Source organism: Delphinapterus leucas, chromosome 7, assembly GCF_059928025.1.
Source record: "Delphinapterus leucas isolate spDelLeu-1000000601 "Yukka" chromosome 7, BTC_Dleu_Yukka2, whole genome shotgun sequence".
Lineage (NCBI taxonomy): Eukaryota > Metazoa > Chordata > Mammalia > Artiodactyla > Monodontidae > Delphinapterus > Delphinapterus leucas.
The window spans coordinates 103,720,806-103,747,696 of record NC_143135.1 but is presented as its reverse complement, the minus strand read 5'-3'; the positions used below and the strand labels follow the sequence as shown (position 1 = coordinate 103,747,696).

Here is a 26,891-nt window from a genome sequence, read left to right as displayed (position 1 = left end):
ATTCAACACGTTCAGAAAAAAGATGTCAGGAGAAGCTCTTAATCTCAATCTTAAATGTCTGGATCAGCAGTTTAAAATGAAAAGAGTCAACTTCATTTTCCAGTTTTTAAATCTCATCATCACTTAGCTACTTCAGTGTGGGTAGAACAGGGGCAAATGTTCTTCCCCTTCACTCCACCTCTGGTCACACAGTCATACTGGTTGTGTAATGTCACATGGAAGACAGAGATACAAGCTTTCCTAAAATATTACTGATGCGGGATGAGAACAAAGACAAAGCTCGCCTGTCGAGTCTCCATACGTGGGGGAAGAGACACCATCATTCCTGCCCTCTGCCCCAGCAGAGGACCACCTTCAAGGCAGATGACTTCTTTCACACTGTTGCCCCTTCACTCACACTTAAGTAGGTTAAACCTTTTAGTTCCTTCCACACTTAAACAATCACATTCCTTGATCAGGACCATTCAGTCCTACAGTCCCTCCTAGGTTGGAAAACTCTTCTTTCTGGAAGGGGATGGTAAAGCAGAGCACATAGAAGGACTGAAATGTTAGCTCCCTCTGAATCAACCCACTTCAGGCCTTGCCCTGCATCCCCGTAACCCATGACCACAAGGACACAGAGAAGACAGAGGAGGTGGCATAAGTGGACAACTGGGAACGGGGCAGCAGGTGTCTGGCTCGCTAGATGGGCATCTAAAAACCATTCACAAGGGGACGTGGTACAAGATACATGGTTTACATTCTAGGAGGGCTCTTGACTCTTTATAGGCAGAGACAAAAGTAAAAACAAAAACAAAAAAAACTGAGTAGCATAGGTTGGACAGGAGAATTTTGTTTCTCTGGTGTTTTCAGTGTCCACAGCTCTCTTTATCAGCAGCACAAGCCTGGAATTCCTGAAGCTGCACTCATATCCTGCCATCGGGGTTTTACGTAAAACCCCCATTGATGGGGTTGGGAGTTTCATGAGGAGAACAATGACCGGATATGAGGGAGGGGAGAGGAATAGGTGATGTTTGGTCTGTACTGCTGCATTCATAGGGGAGAATGTCTATACTGGCAAAGATATGAAATAGCTAATTGACAAATTTTACCAAATGCAAGTAAGTCTTGGGAACCATGAAAGCCAGAAAAAAGCAGCCCAGTGGGCTGAAGTTAAGCAACATTTATTACCTGTTATGTTCACACGTCGACCTTAGAGTGATATCTATGATAATGATAACCAGCGTTTACACAGCTCTGTACAATTACAAAGTGGTTTTCCTTCCACACTTATTTTGATTCTTATCATCGGTCCATAAGGCGGGTGGAAAACTTAATATTACTTATTACGATCATTACTAGTCTTATTTTACAGTTAGGAAGGGAGGAGATTAGAGAAGTTAATATCTGGCCCAAGATCATACAACCAATCAACTGCTTTGAAACCTAGATTTTTTTCACACTTCGAATTGCACAGGGCTTTCCTGGAGCCATTCTGCCACCATCACGATAATTTGCAAAACATTACAGCACCTCACTGCCCACCTGAATAAAAGTCTTGTGTCACCTTTCTTAGGCAAGAAGCACCACCCAGCACACAGCATCCCTGCGTTACACTGTGTGAACACAAAGTTACATTTTGTTAACTCTGGCTAAAGAGGGCTAACCAGCCCCTAACAATAAAGAGACAAGGGTGATCTCTCTTCAGTAAGATGTCCATACAAGGCTCAGGAATGGAAATGATGCATGATTTACAATTGACAACAACCATGTAACGAGCCACCCAATTGTTAGTCAAATGGTAGTAATTAATTGATGCTTTTCTTCAAGAAATTCAAAGCAACTCGTCAATCCAGATTTTCACGAAAGCCACAGGAGAAGAGGTTTGTACTACGGCCACTCTTCATCCTTTTGGTTGGATGGAGAAGCTGAAGTTAAGAATAGGAGAGTAACTTGTCCAATGTTACCCAGCCAACCTGAGGCAAAGCCAGGAGCGGAAGTCAGATTACCCCACACCCTGTGCCCACTTCAGCACTTTAGGGGGACTGGTACAAACGTAGAACCTGGGACCCCTCCCAGGTGTCCTGGGGGACCTGCTTCATCATTCTCTTCTCCATTTAGTGCAGAGTTGTGCCCAGGTAGGTTCACCATCAAGGCTTTCTGACGAGTGTTGAAGGAAGGGGTGGAGGATGAGGCTTGCTGTCACTGCAGACAACTGCCTCCCTCCGGTCAGAAGGGAGCTGGAAGAAGCATCAGCCTGTGGAAAACGCCACTCGACCCGGTCGGTCCACCTCTGATGAGACTGACTGCCTCACTGACAGCTTGTTGATGCTGGCTGGCTGCTTTAAGAGGGACTCGTGTGTTTCCCGTAACACTCCCTTGACCCTTCCAGAGGAACTGAGCTCAGAGCACCCCTCCCTCCCAGCGGTGGGCACACCGAGGTGTCTACCTTCGGTCATATTCCTTATTTTCCCACAAAAGTCACCTTCACCGAGGCATCTGTCTCTCGCTTTCGCCTCGTAAATGTGCTCATTTTGTGCACATACAGTAAACATTCTCTCCTGTTTCCAATTATTTTGAACAGTTAAGCATGCAAATGTCTGAGCAACATTTATTAAACTTCTGTGGACTTTTAGGAGGAAAAAAAAAGGATGAACCAACAAGAATCTGAATCATCAAAGAGCTCTTACAAAACCAGCATTTTGAGCCTTTAATTGGAAATGAATCAGAAACAGACATGTGAAATTTCCCATGAAATACACACAGGGTTTAAATTTTTTTTATAAAGGGTGCTCTGGGCAGAACAAAATCTGGGTTGTATACAGTCCAAACTGATGGGAAGAAATCATGAATTCCGAGGTGCTCCAAACCCAGCCCCGCTCTGCAACATCTTCCCATGCAAACTCTGGGAAGGCCGGGAGCGGGGACCACAGTCTCCCTTTCTGGCCTTACAGATCCAGTAAGGACATAGGGAACCACAGATCTCCAGAAGGAAGAGCTTAGAGGCCCCAAGGTCCAGAGCAGCAAATCCACATGTCTGGATGCCTTTCCTGAGGCACCCTGGGAAAATTCTCCGCATGCCAGTTTCCTGAAACACATTTCCAGAAAAGTAGTCTGCCCTTCCTCCCTCCCCTTTCTCGAAAAGTGCAGCAAGTACAGGTGCCCCTCAAGTCCCTGACCTCTGGGGAAGTCCTGTGTTGCACCATGGACCCCATTTGAGCATGATTACCTATACCCATTGACCGAATATGCTCTTACTGTTGAGAAAACCAAGGTCAGCACAGTCGGCCCTTCTTTCGGCAGGTTCCTCATCCCCAGGTGTAACCAACCGCGGATGTAGTAGTATTTCTGACCGGCGGTTGGTTGAATCTGTGGATGGGGAAGCTGCAGCTACGCAGGGCTGGCTGTAAGGGGCTTGAGCATCGGCGGATTTTGGTATCCATGGTGGAACCGACCCACCGGGGATACTGGGGGATAACTGCACCTATATGGTTTTCTACAGACAGCATTTTGTGGGCTGGGAGAGAGAACGCATGGATCTTTGTTCCAGGATTCCTGACTGGTCACGGACTTAGGTACAGGCTGGTAGCAGAGTACAGAGCTGGGAGAAGAAAGATCTCTTGCTTTTATGTATAGGCGCAGACATTCTAACCCTCTTCCCCTGGCATCCCCAAAGCAGGTTATGTGAGGCTTAGCACCTGCCCTCACACACTCCCCTCACGACATATAGTTTCTGAGCGATCTTCCTCTGGGAGACCACCTCTTCAGCGCATTTACACTTAGGGTTGATTACATTGAGGATTGGGCTGGGAAAAATCCATATGAATTCCCCATGATAATTCCTCTTGTCTTAAACATACCTCTCTTGCCAGGGGAGCTACATTTCAGTTTCAATTGTTTTCTATTTCCAATCTGTGATCTTTGTAAAGAGAAGAGCTGCACTTGGGTGGCTGCATGACTGCTTAGCTGCCTGGGTGGCTCCTATGGAAAGTGCGGTGTTTGATCCCACAGGAGAATTACACAATGGCCAGGGAGTAAGACTGAAAGGCAAAGAAAGCAGGAACGCCTGTGGATTCGATGAGTCTTGCCGTCTTTGCTTCTGGAAACACCCTTATGGTGGAACGTGTGGTTTAGGGGAATGGATACCTGAGTTCTGCTGCCAGGGTCTCTTGCCCAGTTCTCATCTTTAGACACATCACACCTTGAAGACTCAGTTACCTCTTCCGTGCAATGGCCTCTTGTTTTCTAAGAACAATCTCAGGGGTACTCAAGTGGGCAACTTGCAATATTTGCATTAGGGAATTTGACAGAGATACAAGCGGCTCTCTTAGTGTTCTCTTCTCGCCCGGGATTACACTCAAGGCCTTTCAGAAATAACGTGTAGAGGAAGAGGTAAGGCCAAGTGGTAAGGGGTGATACGGCATCCTCCAAGCCAGAGAAGGAAGCAGCGCCTTTATCCCAATTTCTGGAATGTCTTCTTCTGTCGATGCCAATGACCCTTTGGATATAATTTGAAGCTTCTTTTCTTATACACATGTTTCTAGAGTTAGAACTTCAAACACAAATAGGCTGAAATCTCTAAATAAGAGAGTTTCTTTGCTGATGGGTTATGTTGAATCAGGGTAACAAAAGCACAAGCCCTATACACAGAGATATTCCATGTGACTCCTGAAGGTGTGTGTGTGTACGGGGCGGGGGGGCTCATGCAGTGTCAGTGAGGAGAAGGGGTTAATTTTCCCGCTTTGAAAGAAATAGAACTACAACTATGATGAGTTTGAGTGCCTCCTTGACCCTCATCATTGCACCCAGGGTCCACCATGATGCCATACAGAGTGCCAGGAAAAAAACGCAAAGCCAGGCACTGGGCCTCCGCATTGAGAACGAAAAGTTTAAAATAATAGGTTCTTCAGTGCTAAATGATGTTTGGTTCCAAGGATCCTTGGAGCTATGGTTTTCTTTGTTCTGCCAAAGGAAAAAGGAAATACATCAGGAAGCTGGGCCAGTCCACAGGAAGTCTCACTTGAGCTGATAAAAGGAACTGATGTGAGGTGGCTGGGGATGCAGTTATAAGTCAATCAGCCTTGAAATAACAAGAAATGCTATCCAGGAGAAACTGGAGCCTGAAGTTAGCCTTTCTCGATGATTTCCTTTTAACCCTGCAAAACATTCCTTTCTTTGTGTTTTATAGAACCCCCCCAAAACCAGGGCTTTTTTTCAGTGTGTGTAGTTAGTGTGTGTATATGAGTGAAAGAGAATGAAAAAGACAGCAAGAGTTAGAGCTGGAGAGAGGAGGAGAAAACACAGAAGGGTACAGAAGGAGGTATTGTCAAGTCACAGAATATGCTATTCTCTACTGAGCTACAAAACTTTTTTTTTTTTTAAATCATCTTGGTAGCTCATTAAAGTAAAACAGAACCTGTTGGTTTCATCCTCGCCTGCCTGCCTGCTCTCCAGTATACCTGCCAGCTAAGTCAGGCAGCGACGCTCACCTGAGGAATACAGGGCTGAGGCCTTCTTCAGGAGAGGGTGTGGAGCGTGGAGCGAGGCCACGAATCTGCCCAGTGCGGACTGAGGGTGGGAGTCTCTTAGACAAACACCACTGCCACCTGCAAGGTCCTCAAGAGATGGGTTGGACATGTGTGTGGCAAACTGGCTACAGATCACAGTGGCTAAGCTCTATGAATTTCAGAGGCTAACAGGATAAAGTCCAAATCATTGCTTTTCCACTTTATATCTTGATGGGCTTGGGTAAGTTACTTCACCTCTCCAAAATGAGAAGAGTACATACAGCATAGGACTGTTACAAGGATCAAAAGGGAATGTGTCCTAGAGAACAGACTTGTGGTTGCCAAGGGGAGGGGGGGAAGGAGGCAGGAGGGATTGGGAATTTGGGTTGAATAGATGCAAACTATTATATGTAGAATGGATAAACAACAAGGTCCTACCGTATAGCTCAGGGAACTATGTTCAATATCCTGTGATAGACCAAAATGGAAAAGAATATGAAAAGGAACGTACGTATATGTAGAACTGAATCACTTTGCTGTACAGCAGAAACTAACACAACATTGTAAATCAACTATACTTGAATTAAATAAATTTTTTAAAAAGTATGTCCATAAAGGTGAAAACAGATATTGGCACATAGTAAGAGCTCGATAAATAGCTCCTCCTTTTTCTTCTTCTGACTGTGATTACCCATCCTCAACGCTATTCCCCTCAGATGGAAGGTGAGTGCATCTCTTACTCTCAGGTGAGGGGTAAGGAAAAAATGGCCTCAGCAAGGGCCATTGGGGCTCATGCAAAATGGTGGGTGATATGGTTTCAAACTGAACTAGGGCCTTTCAGGGTTGACTGTGTTTGCCCAAAGCCTAGCACCACTTCCTGTTTTAAGAAGAAGAAAAAAAAAAGCCTCCCAGAAAACTCATTAAGAGACTCAAAATTCTTTCTGGACATCAAATATGTCCTCAAAATAAAAAATGGGTTTTTTTTTGTTTTTAAAGAGTTAAGTGTAAATGAATCAAAACCAGACGAATTCAATTTCCCTTCAATTAAACAGAATTTTTTAAAAGTCCAAGGAAAAGGCACTTGGGACCAAATGTGTTTTGGGTTTTAAATGAGACCAAATTTTGGGAAAGAGTGTAAGACCCCAAAGCAGAGTCAGGCCCCATTGTTAGCTTACATTAATGCAAAGGGATTAACACAGCTCCAGTGTCACTTGGTAATAAAAACACCAGCTCACAGAAATTCAGGAAGCACCTCCTAAGACCCCCAGCCTCCAACTGGCTGCAAGAACACTCTATGACTTATCCTTGGGATTGTGGAGAAGAGCCACATGGGCCCAGATGGAACTTCTGTGAGAAGTTCAGTCGCCCACGTCCCCAAATAAGAAATGCTTTTAAAGCCTGCCTGGGATCAGAGTCTTATAAACACGGGAGCTAAAAGAAAGTTTTGAAATCATACCTTCAATTTATAGATGAGAACATCTTTAACATGAGGAAATTTACACAAATGCTGATGGCGTGAAGTAACTTGTTTAAGATCTCAGAGCTCGTTTGGGGTAGAACTGGAGCTAGAATTCAGGTCCCCGGATCCTTGGCTGGACAATTTTTCTCCATATTTTACTGTGAAAGTGGGATCCCCAAATCTCTGAGATCAGCACACTGGGGCTAGAATGATGGTGCTCAGCTTACTTTTTACAAATCTATTTCTAATTGTCCCTCTTCATTTTTTACATCAGTTTTTTAAATTATAAAAGTAATATATACTAGTGATTGAAAAAGCCAAACACCACATGTTTATAGTGTGAAAAGTAAAAGTCTACTTTTCCCTGCCCAAAGGCAGCCACTGTTTAAAAAAAACCAAAACAAAAAACCAAAACAAAGCAAAACATTGAAAACGCACACATATGTATGATGATTTATGCATAGACAATTTCTGGAAGGGTCTATCCAGAAACAAACAAACAAACAAATAAATAAATATTTTCAATTTTTTTTACAGAAATGGGACCACATATTTTGTAATTTGCATTTTCCCATGTATTAGTATACCCTGGAGAACTTTCTAAGTCAGTGTATATCGACAATTGATTTTATTCCATTCAACAACTGCATGATTTTTTCTATGAGTCTTCTAAAATTTATTTATCTAGTTCCGTATTGATGGACGTTTAGATTCTTTCCAGTTCTGGCCATTTCAAACAATGCTACAATAAACATCTTGTATGTGTATCTTTGGTATCCGAGTGAACGTGTCTGTGTGATACATTTTTAGATTTGGAATTATTATCAAATTTGTATAAATACTTAACATCGCCATAATTGTTTCCAAATTGCATCCAGAATGAGTGTAGCAAGTTATTCCCCTTATTCTTTCTAACATGAGGCATTATTAAGCTGTTTTAATCTGTGCTATCCTCATAGGTAATAACCGTTGGAACTTCATTAATTTCATTTGAATATATACATGCTTGAGATTCTTTTCATATGCTTCTTGGCCATTTGCATTCCTTTTTCTAGCAGTTATTTGTAGCATTTTTGCCTATTTTTCTGCTAAGAGGTCTACCTTTTGTTTATTGATTTGTAAATGGCCTTTATATCTTAGGACACGTGCCCTCTGATGTATGGGAAATATTTTTTCTCAGTTTCTCATTTATCTTTTCACTTTACTTATGGCATTTTTCTTTACATTAATATATAGAGGAATTAGAGCTGAGAAAGGGAGAATAATAATAAGAAGGAGTTTCCTTGGCTGAAACCCTGGACTTCCAAAAATGTCCATACAATGGACTAGTATCACCAAGAATAAAGGGTCAATGGAAATTGTAAGCTGGGTGTTACTCTTGGGAAAATGTGCCTACATTTCCTTATAATAAAAAGCCACAAATAAAGATTCCCCCAGTGAGTACTGCTTCTTTTGGAAACTCCAACAGTCAGAGCTTAAAATCAGTAAGCAGAGAAACTTCTACTCTCTAGAAGCCTGGAAGAAACAGTTGAAGGCATCCTGCTCTTGTTCGTTTATGTGGAGTTCTGTGGAGCACGGTGCCTCGCAATAGTTTTCAACACTTAGTTGAAGGAGTAAACGCACGAATATGAATTAAGTGATGAATACCTGAAGACAAAAGGACTCTCAGGCATAAGAATTTTGATGTAAGTATATGCATCTATATAGATTGCAAAAGCACTGACAACTCACGAGCTGAGTAATTTTATAATATTAACCTGTTTGTTTTCACATTTCTGCTACATGAACAATATTGCAAAAGTGTTCACTCTCAGACTTCTTCCCATGAAAAATCAGTGAATTCCCATATATTCGGACCTACCAACCCTGCTCCTGGCATGTTAGATTCCAGTAGACACGAGAAAACCGCATATGTCTAGAAATGCAGAGCTAAAGTTCCCGTGACACCTGTAATGCTGGCCGCTTGCAAGTGTGAACTGGGATGTGACATACCGTCTTTTGTTACCTGGGACGCCTGGCACTGTCTAAGTAAATGGGCCCTGCTGTGGGGAACATATTTCACATTCCAAGTCTGCATTTTCTTGGAAGTGGCTTGAAAAATTACATACTCTGGAATTTTGATCATGATCTAAATGGCAGGCACATTGCTCCCCAAAGATGGGAACTGTCTCAAATATTCAGTATTTTGGTTCATTTTTGTGGGTATAAGCCATTTTGAAGCTGTTATAAAGTTGATCTGAATTATCTGAAAGTGCATCTGAACACATAATCTCTGATCCTGCTTGGAAAGATGGTGATAACTCTCTGAGTTTTGGGTTTGCTTGGGTGAAATGTCAGTATTTCTAAGTGCGGTGACGGGCCCAGCAAACCGATGAAAGTCTGTCAGATCTGTCTGAATTTCCATAGAAATTGGATTTGAGTTTCAGGGAAACAACTTTTCCTTTTGTCTCTTCTCGCTTACTCTCTGCTAACTCATTCTCAAAAGGAACTAAAGTGGTAGCCCAGGATAGATGGCCCCGTTGAAAAGACAGCTTGTGGTGAAATCTCTAGAACAACTACGAAAGAACACACAGTCAAAGGAGGGAAAGGATAATCACACTTTTATGAGATCTGGTGAAACAGAGTCTCTCCTCCCTCTCTTGACTCCATATTTAATAAACAAACATCTTTAAACACAGCTGATAGCGTGGTCTGGGGGCCTGAATTTAGCACTGGTTTTCTAACCCTTTCTGCTGCTCACTTCTTATGGCCTCTGATAAGTGACGCAGCCGCTTCCATCTCCATTTCTTAAGGAGCAGGAGGAGAACAGGAAGTCTTCTGAAATTTGTACAATTACCTAGATCATCCCTCTATTAAAAATTTTGTGATTCCTCCTTTCTATGTATTTGGTAAGACCCAAATTCTTTCTTATGGTATTTAAGGTCGTCCATAATCTAATTCCACCCAATATTTCCACTCTTACCTTCTCCTTCATATGCCCTCCCCCAACAAAACTATTCCACTTTCCTAGAAAGCCCCTGAACCATATCTTCCTGTGCAAGTCCTACCCATCCTTCAAAGCCAAGAGGCAGTGTGACTGGTGTGTAGAAAAAAACAAGTATTCTGTAAACAGAAACCCTGGGCTCGAAAACCAAATCTGTCACCTATTAGCTGTCATCTTAGGCAAGTTACCTAACCTCTCTGAACCTTCATTTCTCCCCGATAAAACAGAGTTGTGATGATATTACTTCCCATAGGGTTGTTTTGAGGATTAAATGCAAGCGTGTATGTGAAAGTACTTTGTAAACAGAGGGGACTAAACACATAACTCTCATTATTCGGTCTTTCTGTGTCTCTCCAGTTGAAATTGCTCTTTCGTTCCTTGAGGCTAGCAGAACACTACTGCATTCTGCTGTGCAAACACACACACACACACACACACACACACACACGGCTTCTCCTCCTGCTCTGTCTCGAGGGCGGCAGCCCTTTTGCCACCAGCCTGGTGTCTTGATAGCATTTTTTTTTTTTTTTTGCGGTACGCGGGCCTCTCACTGTTGCGGCCTCTCCCGTTGCGGAGCACAGGCTCTGGACGCGCAGGCTCAGCGGCCATGGCTCACGGGCCCAGCCGCTCCGCGGCATGTGGGATCTTCCCAGACCGGGGCACGAACCCGCGTCCCCTGCATCGGCAGGCGGACTCTCAACCACTGCGCCACCAGGGAAGCCCTTGATAGCATTTAATAGCTAGTTCAGCTCCTGCCTAACAGCCATGCAGCAGACCTACTGACCTACATTGCTACAGCTGGCATCAGCTAATGATGCCAATGGGATTAAGATGACAAATTCCCATAAGGCCAGCTAGCTTTGTACGGAAAAGGGTTATTCCATAGATTGTCTAATTCTGTCAAATGTCCAAGATATTGGTCCTACGGGTGATAATGTGGGGATAGACACACCCCATCCATTGCCTCCGGGGAAACATCTCAAAAGTCCGTGGGCTACTGATGTTGGGTCTATCAGGTCAGTAGAAGAATTAGAGCGACATCACTTAGTAATACTGTCCCACTGATGAATTAGCACATGAATGGGATGAACACTATAGATAAACATCATTAAAGCAACAGAAAATGAAACAGTGTGTAGTCTTCTGCAGAGAGAAAGACACCTGCACAGCTCTGAGATTTCCAAAAATGCTATTATGGCTGGTTGAAGATTTTGTGAGATTGTGTGTGTGTGTGTGTGTGTGTGTGTGTAGATAGTGGCCAATGGCCTTTAGTCTTCTCAGTTTGTCACAAAACAACAAACAAAAGATAGACTTAGAAAGACTGTTTCAAGACAGGCCAAAAAAGGAAAGTCTTGTTATTCAAAACTAAACAAAACAGAAGAAATGCTCTATACCTACATAATGCAACTGCATGTCTAAAATGAATGAAAATAGTAGGGGTTTTTTTTTCATTCTAACTCTAGACAGTTGGACCCTAATCCGAAAATCTTTCTATCAAGCTTCAGGTAGAATGAGACTTTTCCCACAGAAGACGAGGACCTTGCCGACGGCCTGAGTGTTGACTTACAATTTGGGGATATCTTCTGGCGTTTGAGGGAGGATAAAGGCCTCAGACCGTTCGAAGTCCTGCCCGGTGGTTCATCCTTATCATATTTTCCCAACTCTTTTTTTTTTGGCTGGGGCAACTCAATGCTAGCATTTGTCTAATACTACACTTCTAAAAAAGAGGTTTGGTTTAAATCAACCACCTTTCAAAACCAATACCAAATTAACTGGTTGACCCCAAAGAGAAAGAGACAGCGAAATCTTAAATCTTACATAACGTGGTTATTATTGAAGACCTACTTAATACACAGACTACATATCTTGGGCCACAAGATATGTTCTAATGCATCCAAATATATTTTATTTAAATAGTCAAATATTCAATTATTAAAAGAATTGAAATAGGAATTCAGCCCACCTGTCCCTGGTCTGTAGAGCGGCCTATTGGCTATTTAAGTAAAATACTCTATTTTTTGTTGTCTCCTGATTATGGAGACCTTGTTCGTCTACAGAAAGAGAAGGGTTTATTTTGGAAAAATAAAAAAATATATTATGTAAAAATCCTATTCAAAAATTTGGGATTTTTTTATGAATTATGGAAATAATTCAAGATGGTAGCAGTACATTTTTCATTAAACAACAGAAGTGTCTTTAGTCTAAAGAGTCAGATTCTTCATGATATTTTTTAAAACCTTATCTCTCTGTCTCTGTCCCTCTCTGTGTGTCTCTGTTTCTGTCCCTCTGTCTGTCTGTCTGTTTCTCTTTTGCACACACACACGCACACACACAGAAACACACTGCCCCCAGGGTTCTATAACTCATAAAAATGTAAAGAAAGCAAATAAAATGTTCATGGTATAGTGGAAAGAACACTAGCCTGAGGGTTAGGAGCCCTGCATTCTCACCCTGACTCTGTCACTAGTCAACCATGTGATCTTGGATAATTCAGTAAACTCTGGGCCTCAGTTTCCCTTCTCATAAAAGGAGGATATGCAGCTAAATAATCTCTAAAGCTCTAAAATTGCAAACCTGAAAACTTGAAGTTGCACAGCAGCCGAAGTGGTAGAAATTATTCGCAAACAAATAGGATTCATCGTCGGGTAACTCCCCGAGGGAGGCAATTCTATGTGGTCACGGGACAGAGAAAAAGACACAGCCTGTTTCGCCTGGAGTTCTCGTGAATCTAGGCGCTAGGAAGGTTAAAAAAAAAAAAAAAGATGCAGGTGGGTGAGCGGTTCACTCTCAGAGTGAAGGCAGCATCCACCTCTAATGACAGAAGTAAAGTTTTTGTTCCCGGGTATCCATCTCTCTACTGCTTTCTCCCGGGATCCCATCCTGAAGTTTCCCGTCTGGACATGCACTGTCAGTGGTAACCTGCAGCCTGGGCCAGTCTGGCTCATTGACTCTGCTGGTTTTCAAAGCCCAGCTGTCACCTCAACCCTCCTTTCCCATTTTGCTCTCCCAACATGTACTGGCTGTGTGATGCTGAGGTAAAGGGTGAAAGCTGATAGTATCTCTGCTCAACTGCCACTTCATTGCAAGCATCCTCCCTGACCATTCTGGCTGATACAACCACATCGCTTTCTATTCCCTAACCTGATTTACTGTTCTTCAGAAGTTGTATCACCCTGGACATAGAATTATTTATTTATGTGTCTGTCACCTCCGCCACAGTGTAAATTTCAGCAGGGTTTTGACCCCCGTTTTATCTTCAACACATAAACCAGAGCCTTGGAACATAAGAGACCCCTAATTAAGATTCATAGCATTAATGAAATACCTATTATAATAAATCCATACCTATGATCTAATTTTCTGGCCAATCGATCCCCACAAGCCCTGTCCCCAAGGAGAAATTCAACTAATGTACAGTCAACGAAGGTACCAAACTTTATTGAATCCTTACTGTGACCTATGGTAAGGAGGTTCTTTGGCCCCATTTTACAGATGAGAAAACTGAGCCTCCAGGAGCTTAGTGCCTTGCTATAGGACACGCAGCAACTGAGCAGCAGAACTGAGAATGAACCCAGGTTTTCTGACTCGGAGTCCCCAGTTCATTTCCCTATTTCATTCACCAGGTCTGCATTTTCTCTGACTGATTCCCCATCTTTAATGGTACAATGTGCATTGACTGAATCAAGCTTCCCTAGATGAAATAAGTAGATTCAATTGAAGACTGCCTAGAACTAAGGTGCAGTTTTGGAAACCAGGTCATTCTTAAGGCAGCAACCAGTATCACGTGCTTTTCAACAACTGATACCATCACCGTGGGGAGCAGGGTGGTATAGGGTGTTGTTTAATATTTAGGCTAACTTATCTGTGGCAAAAGAACAGTAGAAGGCCTCCTGCAAATTTTGGTGCTCCCAACATGGTGCTCGGAGCCTTCCCAGGAGACATTCTTGGAGAGGAGAAGAGAGCGTAATACAGAAGGACTTACTATAACAAGGGTGATGAAGTTAAGATTTTGTAATCACACGAAGTTGTGCAAATTATGCACAAAGTAAAAAGCTTCTGCAAAGGAATCCAGACTTCCCTGGCATTCTGGACCAAACAGGTCCCCAGTGATGAGACCCAGAGGTATTTTGAAATATAAGTATGCTTCATATATGAGGAAGAAATACGCAGGTGCATAAATATCACATGCCAGAATTAGTCAAAGATGACTTGTCAAGGCCATTCAAACTGGGAACACACATTCTGAATCTGTGTCTACAAATTCGACATGGTATGTGGTGTCTTCTGACCTCTCTCAGCCTAGAACTGGATTTCGTGGACATGTAGGTACATGTTCTTGCAAGAGCATGTGAGCGTGATATTTTAGGAACTGAAAGGATTGGAAAGGCACTATTGTAGAGGTAATTTAGTCCCACTATTTCACTTTTACAAAGTTTGAATGACTGAATGGACTGTGCATCCTCGCACAGAGACCAGAAGTCCCCTGGCCTCTCCTTGTCCACTGTCTTCTCCAAACACAGCGTTTGAACCAATGTGGGATTGGGGTCTGGGAACCCCGAGATCCGAAGGTCACCCGTGAACAGGAAACTGTGGCTTTCACACAATCTCAATACCAAAATATACACTAAACACTCAATCCTTCAGAACGCTGGGCAGTGAAGAAGCCTGCTTGAAAAGTCACTGCCCTGCCCACCAGCAGACCAGCCAGGCAACCTGGATCAGAGACAAGGGTGCTCCGGGGGAGGGTCTGGACAGGACTCACAGGCTCCCATCACCCAGGTGAGAAGGAATCCTGTCACTCCCACCCTGGCATGAAGTGCCAGGGTCCTGGTCTAAGCTTGTTCTCATTGACGGCCATGCCAATCCCTGTGTATGCAGCTAAAGAGGTTAGCACATCCTGGGTTCACAGACCACAGCTTCCTCCTTACCCTCAGGGCCTGTGCCGAGAGGTCTGAGCATCGGGGAGATATTGCTTCACTTCTCCTTAGGGTGTCCACATCAAGACCCTGGAGCCATCTTACCACCCTTCCGGGTCAGCTGGGGGCCTTCTGGGTAAGTGGCAAGCATCCTAGTGAGGGAAGTTTTCTAGAGCGGAGCATCTTATTACTAAACCAGGGATACTGAGACACTTGCACGCACCCACCAATGAGAAGAGAAACTGGCATGAAATGACCGATGGGTAACCACCTCCCTACAGGAATGCCCTCTCACCCATGCACTTTAAACTGGAGGAACCCAGGCTCACAGAGGCTCCCTTCAACCCAATACAATCAGTAATCTCATCTCCACATCTTCAAGTTCCTGCTGTTGGTGCCTTTTACTTAAGTCAGCATATTTCAAACTTTCAGAGAGAGAGAAAGAAAAAAAACTTAGAAAATAAAAACCACCACCCCACCCAAATGATAAAAATCTCCTGAATTCTCCAAGCCCTACATTCTCTTCCTCAGGCCTGAGCAAAGACTTGATTCCTCTGGGTTCTGGGGATGGCGGGCTTTGCCAGTCCCCACCTCACCAGCCTAATAGCTTTTCCAGACCGACTCGGGCTTGGTGCTGGGGGACAGCCTCGCAGCCAACTGCTGGTCCCATTCATTCCTCTCGGGCCTCTTAAGGCCAGTCTCATTAGGGGCTGTCCCTCCTCTCTGCTTCTGGCTCCACTTCCCCCTTCCAGAGGGATCAGGCAGTCAACCCTCGTGAAGTGTGCGGTGAAACCCGGACCCTCACCCGTCCCTCTGGGCTGCACTTGGTAACGTGGACCCAGGCGCGAGGCGCGGGGTGAGGCTAGGGGCTGGGGGGTAGTAGGCAGTCGTCCGGGCCGCCGGCTCAGGGCCGCTCACTTTAGGAGGAGCGGCTCCGCAGGCGCGGGACCCTCTCCGAGAGGCCGGTGGGAGCCCGGGCGCGGAGCGCGGGAGCCGGGCGTGCGGAGCGGCGCGGACCGGCTGGGAAAAAGATGCCCCGGCGGAGGAGCGGCGAGGCCGGCCCGTTAGTCCCGAGGAGCCGGCAGCTCCCGAGCGCCGAGAGCCCGGCAACAGAAGTACCAAGAGGAAGGGAAACCGGCCCGCGCTGACATGTAAACAGGGCTTCCATCTGGAGCAGCCCGCGCACACAGAGCCCCAGACACTCACTCGCACCCCGATCCGCCTGCAAGCAATCCACTTGCCTGCCCCTGGGCCCTCCCGGCAGGGGCCCGGGCTGCTGGCGGCTGCCCGCCCGCCCCCGTCGTCTTCGGCCTCGGGGGAGAGGAAGCCGGCCGCCGGGCGGGTGCCCAGCGCCGGGGCCGGGGTGCCCGGCTCGCCGGGTGGGAGTGGTGGCCCCGGAGGTCTCCGGCCCCCGGCTGCGAACGGCGCCCGGCTCCCCGGGTTTCACGCCGCCGCCGCCGTCCGCAGCCCGGCCGGCAGCGCGGTGGGAGGGGGCCGGGCTTCGCTCCGGGCAAGGGGTGCGGGGGAGATCGCCCTCGGCGGGGAGCCCGGCGGCTCGCCCCCGCCTGCGAGACTCGCCACACGAGCGCGGGAGGAGACGGCGCGAAGCCGGGGCGCGGAAGGAAGGGAGAGTGGCCACGTCTTCCGGGACCCCGGCGCCCCGCGCCCAGCCTGCCCGCCGCCTCGCCGCCCCGGCAGACCCCAGCGCTCCGCGCCCACCGCCCGGTCGCTTACCTTAATAGTCCCGTCCATTTGGCCAAGTCTGCAGCCGAGCCCCCCAATATTCCACACATTGACCCGGTTACAGCCTGACCTCGCAGCCCCTTCGGATTAGCCCGGCGCGGCCTCTCTGGCGCCCTGGGCCCTCCCTGCGTGCCCCCCGCGAGCGCCCTGCCCTCGCTCCCCTGTGCACGTTTGTTGTTGTAGCGGAGCGAAAAAGAGACAGTTAACCGGATGAAACTTTTTTTCAGCTAATTTTGGGAAGTGACTTCACTTTGCGAATGGGGAGGAAGTCCTATCTCTCTCTCTCTCTCTCTCTCTCTGTCTCTCGCTCTCCTCTCTCTTCTCTTCTCTCCCCTCTGCTCTCCCTCGTCTTCCCTCTCCCCCCTTCACACCCCCTCTTCCTCCCCTCCGCGGGTCCTGCTTTTCGCATCACACACACTATATAAATACACGCGGAGATGCCCAGATACATTCATGCGCTGCGCCCACAGGATACTTGCTCCCGGGAGATAACAGCGAGCTGGGAACAATGCCGGGGTCCACGCCCAGCGCCCGCGCCCTGATTCCCGCAGTCTGCATGCCTCCCCCCACACCTTCCCCCAAAGTCCAACACCGAACGCCTTTGGCCTCCTTCCTTTCCAGGGGCCGTTGGCCGAAGGTGGCCCTCCTGACTCATTCACTTTCCGTTTCTTCCCACAGATACGTTCATTAATGTTTTTTCCAGCCGAGTCAAACTTTTTCTGGGGTTGGGGGGTAGGCGGGGGGCGGGAGAGTTTACTCGGGCTGGGGATAACCTGGAGCCTACTGCCCGGGAAGATCCGGACGCAGACCGAAGCCGACCGACCATTAGAAAGTGCGTCCAATGGGAATTTTTCCACTCGGGCCCTCGGCTGCGGAGTCGCGCAGACTCCCGGAGCGGCTCACCCATCGACGCGGACTCGGGGCGGTTTCGGACGGACCCCGGCAGTCGGGGGCGTGGACTCGGCTCCCAGCGAGCTGTGAGCGGAGCGACGCACGCGGGGAGGAGCGCCTCGGCCCCTCTGCTACTGGGGAGGTCCCGGCGCCCGCCGAGGGCCGGGACCTGCGGCACCCCAGACCACTGCTTCGCGCCTTCTAGGGTCAACTCCCTGGCACATACCCCAACCCGATGGCCCAAGCCCTGGCACTCGGGTCAAAGCCGCCTATGCAATGCCACCTTGGGCCCCAAGAAACCTACACTACGGAGAGACGATCCCTCCAGGCTGGCCGGCGGGTCTCCAAAGCACAGCAGGCAACATCCCCACACCGACCCAGACTTCTCCCGGGTGAGACCCCCGGGGCCGGGGCTCCAGACCATCATCCCCACCCCGCCGTGAGGCCAACCTCCCCTCGGCCCGCCTTGTCGGGCCCCGCCACCCGGAGACCTCCCGGGTCCCTCCGCAGTGCCGCCGCCCGCTCCAGTTGGCGCAGCGAGGGGACCCCCGGGCGCTCTCGGCCTGACTCGCTTCTCCCCGACCTCCTCCGAAACAGGTTACCTTGTCCACGCTCTCCAGACCACGCTTTGGACTTTCTCACTTTTATTTAAGAGTCCACCCGGAGAAAGAGGAAAAAAAAATCCAGAGGAGATCCGAGTCAATTGGAAAGAAAAATTTTCAAAAGGGTGTCCACAGCGGCGGAAAAGGTGACTTATTAATTCTTTATTTCTTCAGGAGCAGTTGAGCCCGAGAGCTCGCTGGCCTCCCTCCCTCCCCCCACCCCCTTCTCGAAATTAGTCTCATCAATTCAGCTCCAATTTTGGGTTCGAATACAGACACGGGTCTGAACGTGACCAGACCTGGAGTGGCGGGTGCAGCTTGCCAGCAATTGTGACTCGGTGTGCGTACGGGGGAGAGGGGTGGGGGGATGGGGTGGGGGTGGGATGGGGGCCGGGCCGCCCCCCCCCACCTCCTGTCTGCTTCTCAATCCAGGGGTCTGCTCGGGGGCTCCCCTGGGACCGCCACATCTGGTTACCGCTAGCGGGGTCAGTCCCCCCCTTTGCCTGGGGCCACCAGTTCTGGAGTTCAATTAAAAGAAATCAGGCTTAACCCTTTCCTCCCCTGGGCCCCGATGCCCGCCCTCTCTCTCTTCCCTTCAGCGTTTCCACATGCTTTCCAGAGAGGAAAGAGGTTAAAGGGAAAGGAAGAATGAATTACATCCTTTCAAACCCCAAATTGTTTCCTTTTCAGCCCAGACTCTGCCGACCTTCAAACGACAACAAGGCTTTCAGAAGGGAGCGGGGAAACCGCTTCCCACACGGACCTGACCAGAAACCCGGCACCCCCGGCCACATTCCCCCTCTTTCAGGCAGAGAGAACTCCAGTCTACCGCCGGAGGCCCCCTTCCTGGTGCTGGGCAAACACTCAGGCCGTTAAAGGCCATCGCAGGCCAGCCAGCGTCTCCCCCTTCTACGCCCGGTCTTCCTAATACTTGAGAAGGCACCTCTGTGGCAAAACATTGGCCAGGTGTCTCTTCCCAACTCCTGTCCAGCCTGGCAAATAACAGATTGGCTTCACTGCTCTGATCAGTAAGTCACCCCAACATCTCTAGTACCCCCAACTCCTTTTAGCAGGAGCTGCCTCTCCTCTGGGGAGAACTCAGTGTGGAACTAGATTAAAAGGAGGACTTGCCCTCCTGTGTGAGCTGTGGAACTCAACAGCCCTTTCCGTTTCTGCCTGTAAAACCAAAGCTTCTGGCAATTTTGTAATTTTGAAGATGGTGGGGAGGGGAAGAGGCTGGCACTGGTACAGCTGTCACCCCTTAGTGACTCACTGGCTGGCACTGGGGCCGCGGCTTTGAGTGTTTACCAGTCCCTCTGTCAGAAGCTCCTGTCTATTCACAAGGCCCTCCACCCAGGAAGAAGAGCCCCCCAACTCTGAAGAGCCCTCTGAGGGAATCTGAGTCTCCCTGTGACCCGCACTGGCATGGCAGTGGGCAGGGCTGCCCACTTATGTAACTCTGGGTTTGATGTCCCACTCCACTGCTGCTGCTGCTTTTTTAAATCCTGAAGGGGGAAAAAAGCCCTAACCAAACACAACAGTAAACAAGTCTGCCCTGTTTAATGTGGTAACCACCAGACATCTGGAAAGATGGTTTGATCCTGGCAGCTCACATTGTTTTCACGAGCAGCCAAAGAGAATATTTCGAATGTTTGCATTGAGACAAATTGATAGAGAGCCTGTGGTGAAGCAGCTACAGCTGAAAACGGTCTTGGAGCTGGGGAGGGGGAATCCTTCCCCTTCTCTCTCCTCACCCCTCTTCTGCCCTCTCCCCTCCCCCTCCTCTCCCTTCTCCTGGCCCAGCTAGGGGCTGGTTACCCCAGCCCACGCATTTGCTCACACCCTCTTTCCTGGCTCACCAGAGACTGTCCTGCCTCTCCCTTTCCCAGACTGGGCAGGGCTGGTGACCAGGAGCTAATGCCCAATACCGTCCTGCCCACTCCACCAGCCCCGGCTGGCTTTCAAGTCAGGGGAAGCTCACAGCCGAACCCGCACTGAAAACAAAAGCCAGCAACCGGGGGTCGGTGTTGGGGTGGGGGGAACCAACAAAAGAGCCCACCACACGTTTCTGAGTCTAAGGTCACTTGCAGAACGCATGCCCACAGGGGCGAGCACTCAGGGAACCTTTGGACTTGGAGCATTTTCATTGCTACTGTGGTGGGGCGACTTGCCTCGCACCATCCGCACTTGACAATATTTTCAAAGATGCGGAAGTCCTGCTTCCCCCGGGAGGGGAGCGGCGGGGTGAAACGTGTCTTGGCTCGCTCAATGTCAGCCCTTTTGACCCGGTCAAGACTTTCCAGACGCGGCTTCCCGGGCTTCTTCGGTCCCAGCCCGGGTTGGGGGTGGGAGGACGCGACAACCGGAGCCGGGTCCCTGGGGTGCCTCCAGACCTCGGGACCTCCGGTCACTTGAAACCCCGAAAGATGCCAGGCTTGGCAGGGCGTCTCGGGCGGGTCCTTCCCCTTTCGTCCTCCCTCCTCCCGGCCCCTCCGGTCCGGCGGCCTCGGCGGGTATTCGAGCTGGCAAGGGGGGTGGGGGAGGGCGCGCGGGGGAGGGATGGGCGAACGAGCGCCAAAACTCCAGACTGCACAACTGCAGCTTCAAGTGTCTGGCCCCTCGCTCGAGGCCATAATTAATTTGAGATTTATTTTTATTGGAGAACTCGAGTCTCGTCTGACCTTAGCCAAACAAGGCAGCTCGAGCCGCCCCTGGATGCGCTTGAATGCCGGGGAATATTTCTGCAGGAAGGCTCTGCAGGCGCGCCTGCTTTGAATTTGTTTCTCAGACTTCATCGACTCACAGATTGAAGGAAGATTTAGAGCCTCTGCTGGCCCGGCCCGCTCCCCACGCTCGTTCTTGCCTTAGCGCCAAGAGGGTTCAAAACGCTACGTGGGAGGCCGCGGCGGCGGGAGGGCCCGGGAGGGGGAGGGTCTCTGCGCCCCGAGCCCCTGGCGCTCCGGGGCCGGGTCCCCAGACCACGCGGCGTCGAGGAGGAAATCCCAAGGGAGTCCGAGACTGACCAGAGAGCGCAGGCTGACAAGAGGTGGAGACCAGCCAGGTGCCGGGACCCTCACCCGGTGGCGGCGCCTAGACGGGGGCTTTGGGGGAAGGGAGAATTCAGCCTTTCCAAATCTCCAGCCGCCCTGCCTCCCAGCCGCCCCAAACAGCATGCAAAGTACAGACCTGTGTCCTTGAAACGCCGTTTCAGGACCTGCCGGCCAGATGCTGCCCCTGGGCCGTGCCGTTGCGAACATTCGGGGGCTACCAGCCTCTTTTCCTCTGGTTGGGGGGAGTCTCCCCCAGAATGCAGCGTGGGCTGAACCAGCACGCTGGTTGGAGGGGGAGCGAGAACAAGGAGTCTGGGAGACTCGTAAAGAGGGAAAGTGGGGGACCCTGCCAGTCTCTAGGGGGGCGGCGAGAGGTCTTCGGGGATGTGCTCCTGGCGCTGGAATTGCCAAGTGCTTTGCCCAGTGCGGGCACCTCGCAAGGACATGGTCAGGGTTCCTCCACTGGGTCTCCTGCCTCTCCCCGATACCTGCAAGTGGAACGTCCTGGTCGAACATTCGCATTGGGAAACCGGGCTCCTTGGGTTTATATTCTAGCTCTGCATTTACCAGCTCTGTGGCCTTGGACAAGTTCCTTAACCTCTCTGTGCTTCAATGTCGCATCTGTACGTTGGCTTTATAATAGGATCTACCTCAAAGGGCTGTTGTAAAGATGGAGTGAGTGTCTAGAACTCGCTTGGCGGTCAGCACAACTTCGCCCTTATTGTTTGTATCTTGGCTCTGCCCCTTGTAAGCTAGATTACATTAACCTCTCAATGCCTCAGTTTCTCATCTGCAAAATGGACCACCTCCTAGCGTTTTTATTAATATTAAATAAGTTAGTACAAATACAATGCTCTCCCCCTTTTCACCTTTCTCTTGCTCTTTCCAGCCTCAAATCCGCCCTACGCTCTCTCCTGCGCGGTCCTCCTTGAGCACTTGGAACCCAGATCGCTGCCCGGGTGGAGTGGGCACCCTTGGTTCCCCAGGGCCCGGCTCGTCTCCTGGCTCCTGGGGCCCCGGGCGCCTGGACGTGCCGTGTTTGCCAATGATATCGGAGCCGAGTGCTGAGGCGGGATGGCCGGGGCTTGGCGGCCAGAGACTGTTTGTGCCCCTCTGGCAAATGGTAGGCGTAGGGAGCCTGCGGAACAGACCCAAGATTGTCACCGCCACACGGACCTCCCGACCTCATCAATGCACCTCTTTGTGCAACAATACAAACTTTGTGGCTGCCGAAAAATCCATTTTTTCCCCTTGAAAGGAGCTCCTGAGGCGAGCGGCTCCCCTGGCGGCCGGAGCTCGTAGACTGCCGCCCCTCTCCCCCTCCCCCAGCGGCTCCCTCCACTCGCCGGGGCCCGTTTGCTTTCTCTCTGACTCTTGGCCTGGGTCAGGCTCCCGGGCTCCCACTTGCCCCTCTGGGTCATCCTTAAGGTTTTGGGTCCCCGGGTGTGTGCAGGCTCGGGGGTCCCAGTGGATGGGAGACAGACTGCAGCGCCCCGCCCCGGGGCCCTTCGCGGCCCTCGGGGCAGAGCGGGGAGTGAGAGCCGGGTCAGCTGCGCCCCGCGTCCCGGGAGCGGTGGGGTGGGAGGGGTTACCGCACCCATAACTCCCCAGGAAACCTGGACGCCGCGAACCGAGCTCGCTGAAGTCTGTGTCTGCTCTGCCACCTCCTGGGAGGCACCCATCCGTTTACTGATTACCCGTCCATTGATTGACTCGTTTTTCATTCATTCATCACTGATAGATTAAACAGCCCTTCCCGGCCAAGCCTCCAAAACCTGGCTTCCCCAAAGTGACTATGTGGACTCCTTCAGACCACAGGCAGGGAAGATGCTACTTGGTGTCCACAGATTTCCCTTGAGAGAAACAGGAGGAGGGCTGGACGCATAATTGACGCGCCCAGAAAAAACCCGAGAGTCCCCACGCCGTCGAGGTGCCCGGTGCCCGCAGACGGTCACTCCGCCCGGCTTTCGCGGATGCTGGACGCAGCGGAGGGGGCCAGGAGGGAGGGGCGGGGGCCTCTCGGGGCGGGGTTTCGGGAAGGAGGGGGCGGAGCCGAGATCTAAGGAGGTGGGAGTTAGTTTGCCGAGCCGCAGCAGTCCTTCCTTTTCGGAGCTGGGGAAGGATCTGGGCTGCTACCCGGAAGGCGGGAGGTCGCGCTTGGGATGCGAGAGGACCTCGCCGCGGTCCCCACCCTGGGCAGCTCCGCACCTTCGGCCCGCCCCGCTGGCGGATTTTCATTAAACGTGTAACCCAGATGTCCTGGCCTCGGTTTGTTTACATTCTTGGGAACTGCTGTGGAAAAGGAAAAAAAAAAAAAAAACAACCAACCCCCTTCGATATACCTTCAAATACAGGAATCTGCGCTTTTGAGGGGCCGGTGGAGCTGAGGAAGGTGGGCTTGAGGACCGGGGGTGTCGAACCCGTAAGAGAAGCGCGTCGCGATCACTTGCCCGCACCCACACGCACGCGCTCACACCCTCACACTCTTGTCCACACAGACCCCTGACTCGGGGAACCTGTTGTGCACGGCGCGGCGTGGGCGCACGACTCATCGGGACCGCACGCTGGCCCGCGGGTCCTGGTGCCGGCGTCTGGGCTTTCGTGCACGGCCCTCACCTGGCTCGCCCACCTCCATTCTCCCAGAGAGAAGCGGCCAAGAGGCTTGGTCCTCAACCAGGGATTCCCGAGGGTCTGCGCCATCCTCATCCAGTCTAGCTAGTGGCCCCAGCTCCACACCCATCTGGTAAGAGCGTGGTCCGCTCCACCCGCCTCTTTTCCCGCGGAAAGGGGGAAGGAACCCTAGGTCCGGGGAGAGGGTAGGGGGCTGCTGGGGGGGGTCATTACCTGTTTAAAGGCGCTGTCATGTCTTACCTTGACGTAAGACGATGTGTCGGGGACTGTCTGAAACATCCTGGGTGGGTGAGGAAGGGTCGGGAAGGCCCAAGAACCAACCTGGGTGGGAGAAACCTCAGTCACCCGCGAGCGGAGCAAGGGTGAGATGGTGGGGGTCAGGGTGAAGTGGGAGAGCAAACGAGAGACGACAGGAGGACTAGGAGGCTCCCATCCACCTGGACCAGTGAGGGAGGGTGGGGTGCAGGCACCGTCACCCTCCCTGCGCCTCTGTCCCCCAGGCTCCAGGCTAAGGGGTGGTGGTGAGAGCCAGCTCACATCGTTGGGCCTCTTGCCTACAGTCCTGTAACCTTCGATCGGCAGCCGGAGACGCGCGTCTCCCCCAGGGCCTGCGTAGTTTCATACCTGGGGATGCAGGTGGGGATAGGGGTGTGCCCTTGCCAGAGGAGAGAAGGTGGCCAGGATAGAGGTAGGTCTCCTCAGCTTTGCAGCCCGAGGCTCCAGGAAACAGATATTTACAGAGTTGCCCACGCTGCGGCCCTCGGGGCACAGACCTTCTGCCTGACTCCCCTACCCACCCCCACCCGCCAGGGCTCCACTAGCGTCCAGTTGTCTCCCTCTTCCCTGCTGGGGGACCGCTTAGAAGGGCCCCTGGCTCAAGGTTCTGGAGGTCTATGGAGGCCCCTTTCCCAGAGCGCACCCCTCACCGCCACCGCTTCTGGAAGAAATCGAGTTTTCCCAGCAGAGACAAAGACAATGAATGAGGAGGCCTCATTTCTAGTGGCAGGGGAGGTGGGGTCTGAAGTTTGAATATTTGGACTGGAGGGCGCAAAAGCTACCCTAGGAGGCCAGGTGCCTCTGTGTGAGTCTCTCCCCGCCTGGCCAAGTCTGGCGGCTGTCTCTCTCCTCTTCCTTCCCTTCCTTCTCTTAAGCCATCTCTAACGTGGCAGGGCGCAGCTTCTACAGCAGCCAATGTGTTTCTGATAAAACGCTTTTCTCCCCACTAACGAATTCCAGCTTTTTGGCTCCCGAAGCCACAACAGACACACAAGTTCAGGGACCAGGTACGTTTCTCCAGGCTCCTAGATTCCCATTCATGGTTCTCCCCTGGTGCCCTTGCTCTAGAGTCTCCCCATTTTCTTTGAAAGTTGGAGTGAAATTTGCAAGAAGAGTGAGCAGGGGGGAAAAAAGGACAGAAAAGAAAGCCTGGGAGAGAATGAGAGAAGGAGCCCCAGAAAGCCTCCAGGCTGCACCTAAAGCAGGCAGACGTGACCCTGCATCACCCCCAGAGATCCCTTGCAAACGAACACCCACCTTAGACACCCCTTCCTGCTCCGCCAGCAGGGGCTGGACTCCGACAACTCCAGGGCGTTCAAGCTCTTGGTGTGAATCCTCTGCCCCCAGACTCCTGATCCTTGGCAGAATAGAATTAAACCTGCTGGCTGCCCAGAGTCAGCGTTTGCCTTTCTTTCCAGCGTATCCAGACAGGCAGCCTCAGCTCCCGCACATCTTCGGGGGCTGCAGGAACCACTCAAGTCTGTGCGTCCTGCAGCTTTCTTCTCCGCCTCCGCCGGCTCTCTCCAGCTTTCTCCGTCCCACTCCCTCTTCCTCTCTCTTTTCCGTCTTTTAATTTGATTTCCGCTTTCTTATCAATATTTCAACTGCTCTCTGATGAATTGTTCTAATAGACAGCCACCCATCTGCCCCCAGCTGCTTTTCCAGAAACCTCTCTGTGTTACTAGGAAATGTCAAGGATCACCAGAAACCACCATGTATCATAAATGTAAAGACACACAACCGAGTCAAGCCAGGAGGAGACGTAGAAACCAGGGCCTTCTTTAAGCTGATTATTTAGTTTCAAACGATTGCAGCGCAAAGAATTATTCTTCAAATTTAAATGATATGAATGATGTCTACTTTCATTTTTCAAGCCCTTAAGTTTTTCCTCCTTAAAAGTTACTCCTTTCTCTTATTTGGTCCTCTCCAGGCATATACCTCCTGACTCACATTTTCTAGGCAGCATCTATAAGAGCAAGTAGATTGCAAGTGTCAGGGAACCAACACTATTATGGTGTTTTGATTAAAAAATACACATACATTTCAAAACACTCTTGCTGTAACACAGCATTGTAAATCAACTATACTTTAATTTAAAAACAACACTCTTACTAAGGGATTTTTTCTGGATCCTCAGATTTGTGTTTTCTTGAAATTTGGAAAGGTGCTAATTTCTTGGCTTGTAGGCCACTTGTAGACCTGGCCTTGAATGGGGCTCCGATTTGTGGGTCATGCTCGCACTGCCTTTCAGGTGCCCCATCCCAGGGCCATTCATTCTCCACAGACCCTGGGCCGTTTTCACACACTGGGCCCCCCTCTCCAGAGTCTCCTGTAAAAGGGAACTGCTTACCAGGCCCCCAGACCAGAACTTTGTGAGGTGGGGGATGGCGACGAGAAGAAAGCAGAGGTGCCAGGTAAGAGTAGAGAGTGTGTCAGTTTGTAAGAACAAAACCGACAGTTTTGTACCCCTCTGATAATCTCAGTTTCTCAAGGTTTCCCCTCCTCTTCCTTCCTGGGGTACCCAGATCTCTGGCTACTTTGGTACTGGACACTGGGAAAATTTGTTTAGTACCTGCTCCCTCCTTTCCCCCTCCCCCCTCCTCCTCTCCTCCCCCTCCAACTGGCTCTGGAAATTTCTGACCAAAAGGCAATTGCTTGGATTCCATTTCTGGAGAAAGCACACTTATCACCCAGATCTCCCCACGTGGGGGGTATGCGCGTCAGGGTTATTCATTATTTCCTTCTCAACAATATCCCGATTTTTCTCTCCGTCCCTCCCCCCAAAGCTCAACATATTGAAACATTTTGCTGCTTAATAAGAGCGGCCGGGAGAGCTGGGAGGTGAAAGGCCAGC

General features: G+C 50.2%; 1 protein-coding gene and 2 long non-coding RNA genes across 5 annotated transcripts in view; 1 reads left to right on the top strand and 2 right to left on the bottom strand.

Annotated features, from left to right (window-relative positions):
• FLI1 (Fli-1 proto-oncogene, ETS transcription factor) overlaps positions 1–16,871 on the bottom strand; it is a 112,894-nt gene extending 96,023 nt beyond the window's left edge. The window contains exon 1 of one of the 2 annotated variants that reach the window (XM_089915805.1): positions 16,579–16,871. In XM_089915805.1, the coding sequence (XP_089771931.1) occupies positions 16,579–16,596 (18 nt within the window). In that variant the 5' untranslated portion in view covers positions 16,597–16,871. The remainder of the gene's footprint in view (positions 1–16,578) is intronic. The other variant, XM_022556229.3, reaches the window with a different exon arrangement.
• On the bottom strand, positions 1,353–16,571 carry LOC149748833 (uncharacterized). Its single transcript, XR_016393955.1, has 2 exons — positions 12,503–16,571; positions 1,353–4,941 (listed from the first exon to the last, which is right to left on the bottom strand). It is a non-coding gene; the product is annotated as an uncharacterized LOC149748833 (long non-coding RNA).
• Positions 15,317–23,385, top strand: LOC111165483 (uncharacterized). 2 transcript variants are annotated; one of them, XR_004025066.2, is made up of 4 exons: positions 15,317–17,870; positions 18,076–18,226; positions 18,356–18,420; positions 18,771–23,385. It is a non-coding gene; the product is annotated as an uncharacterized LOC111165483 (long non-coding RNA). The 2 variants fall into 2 exon arrangements; XR_016393954.1 differs by lacking the exon at positions 18,356–18,420 and having other exon boundaries at positions 15,378–17,564; positions 17,684–17,870.
• Positions 23,386–26,891: the final 3,506 nt, after the last annotated feature.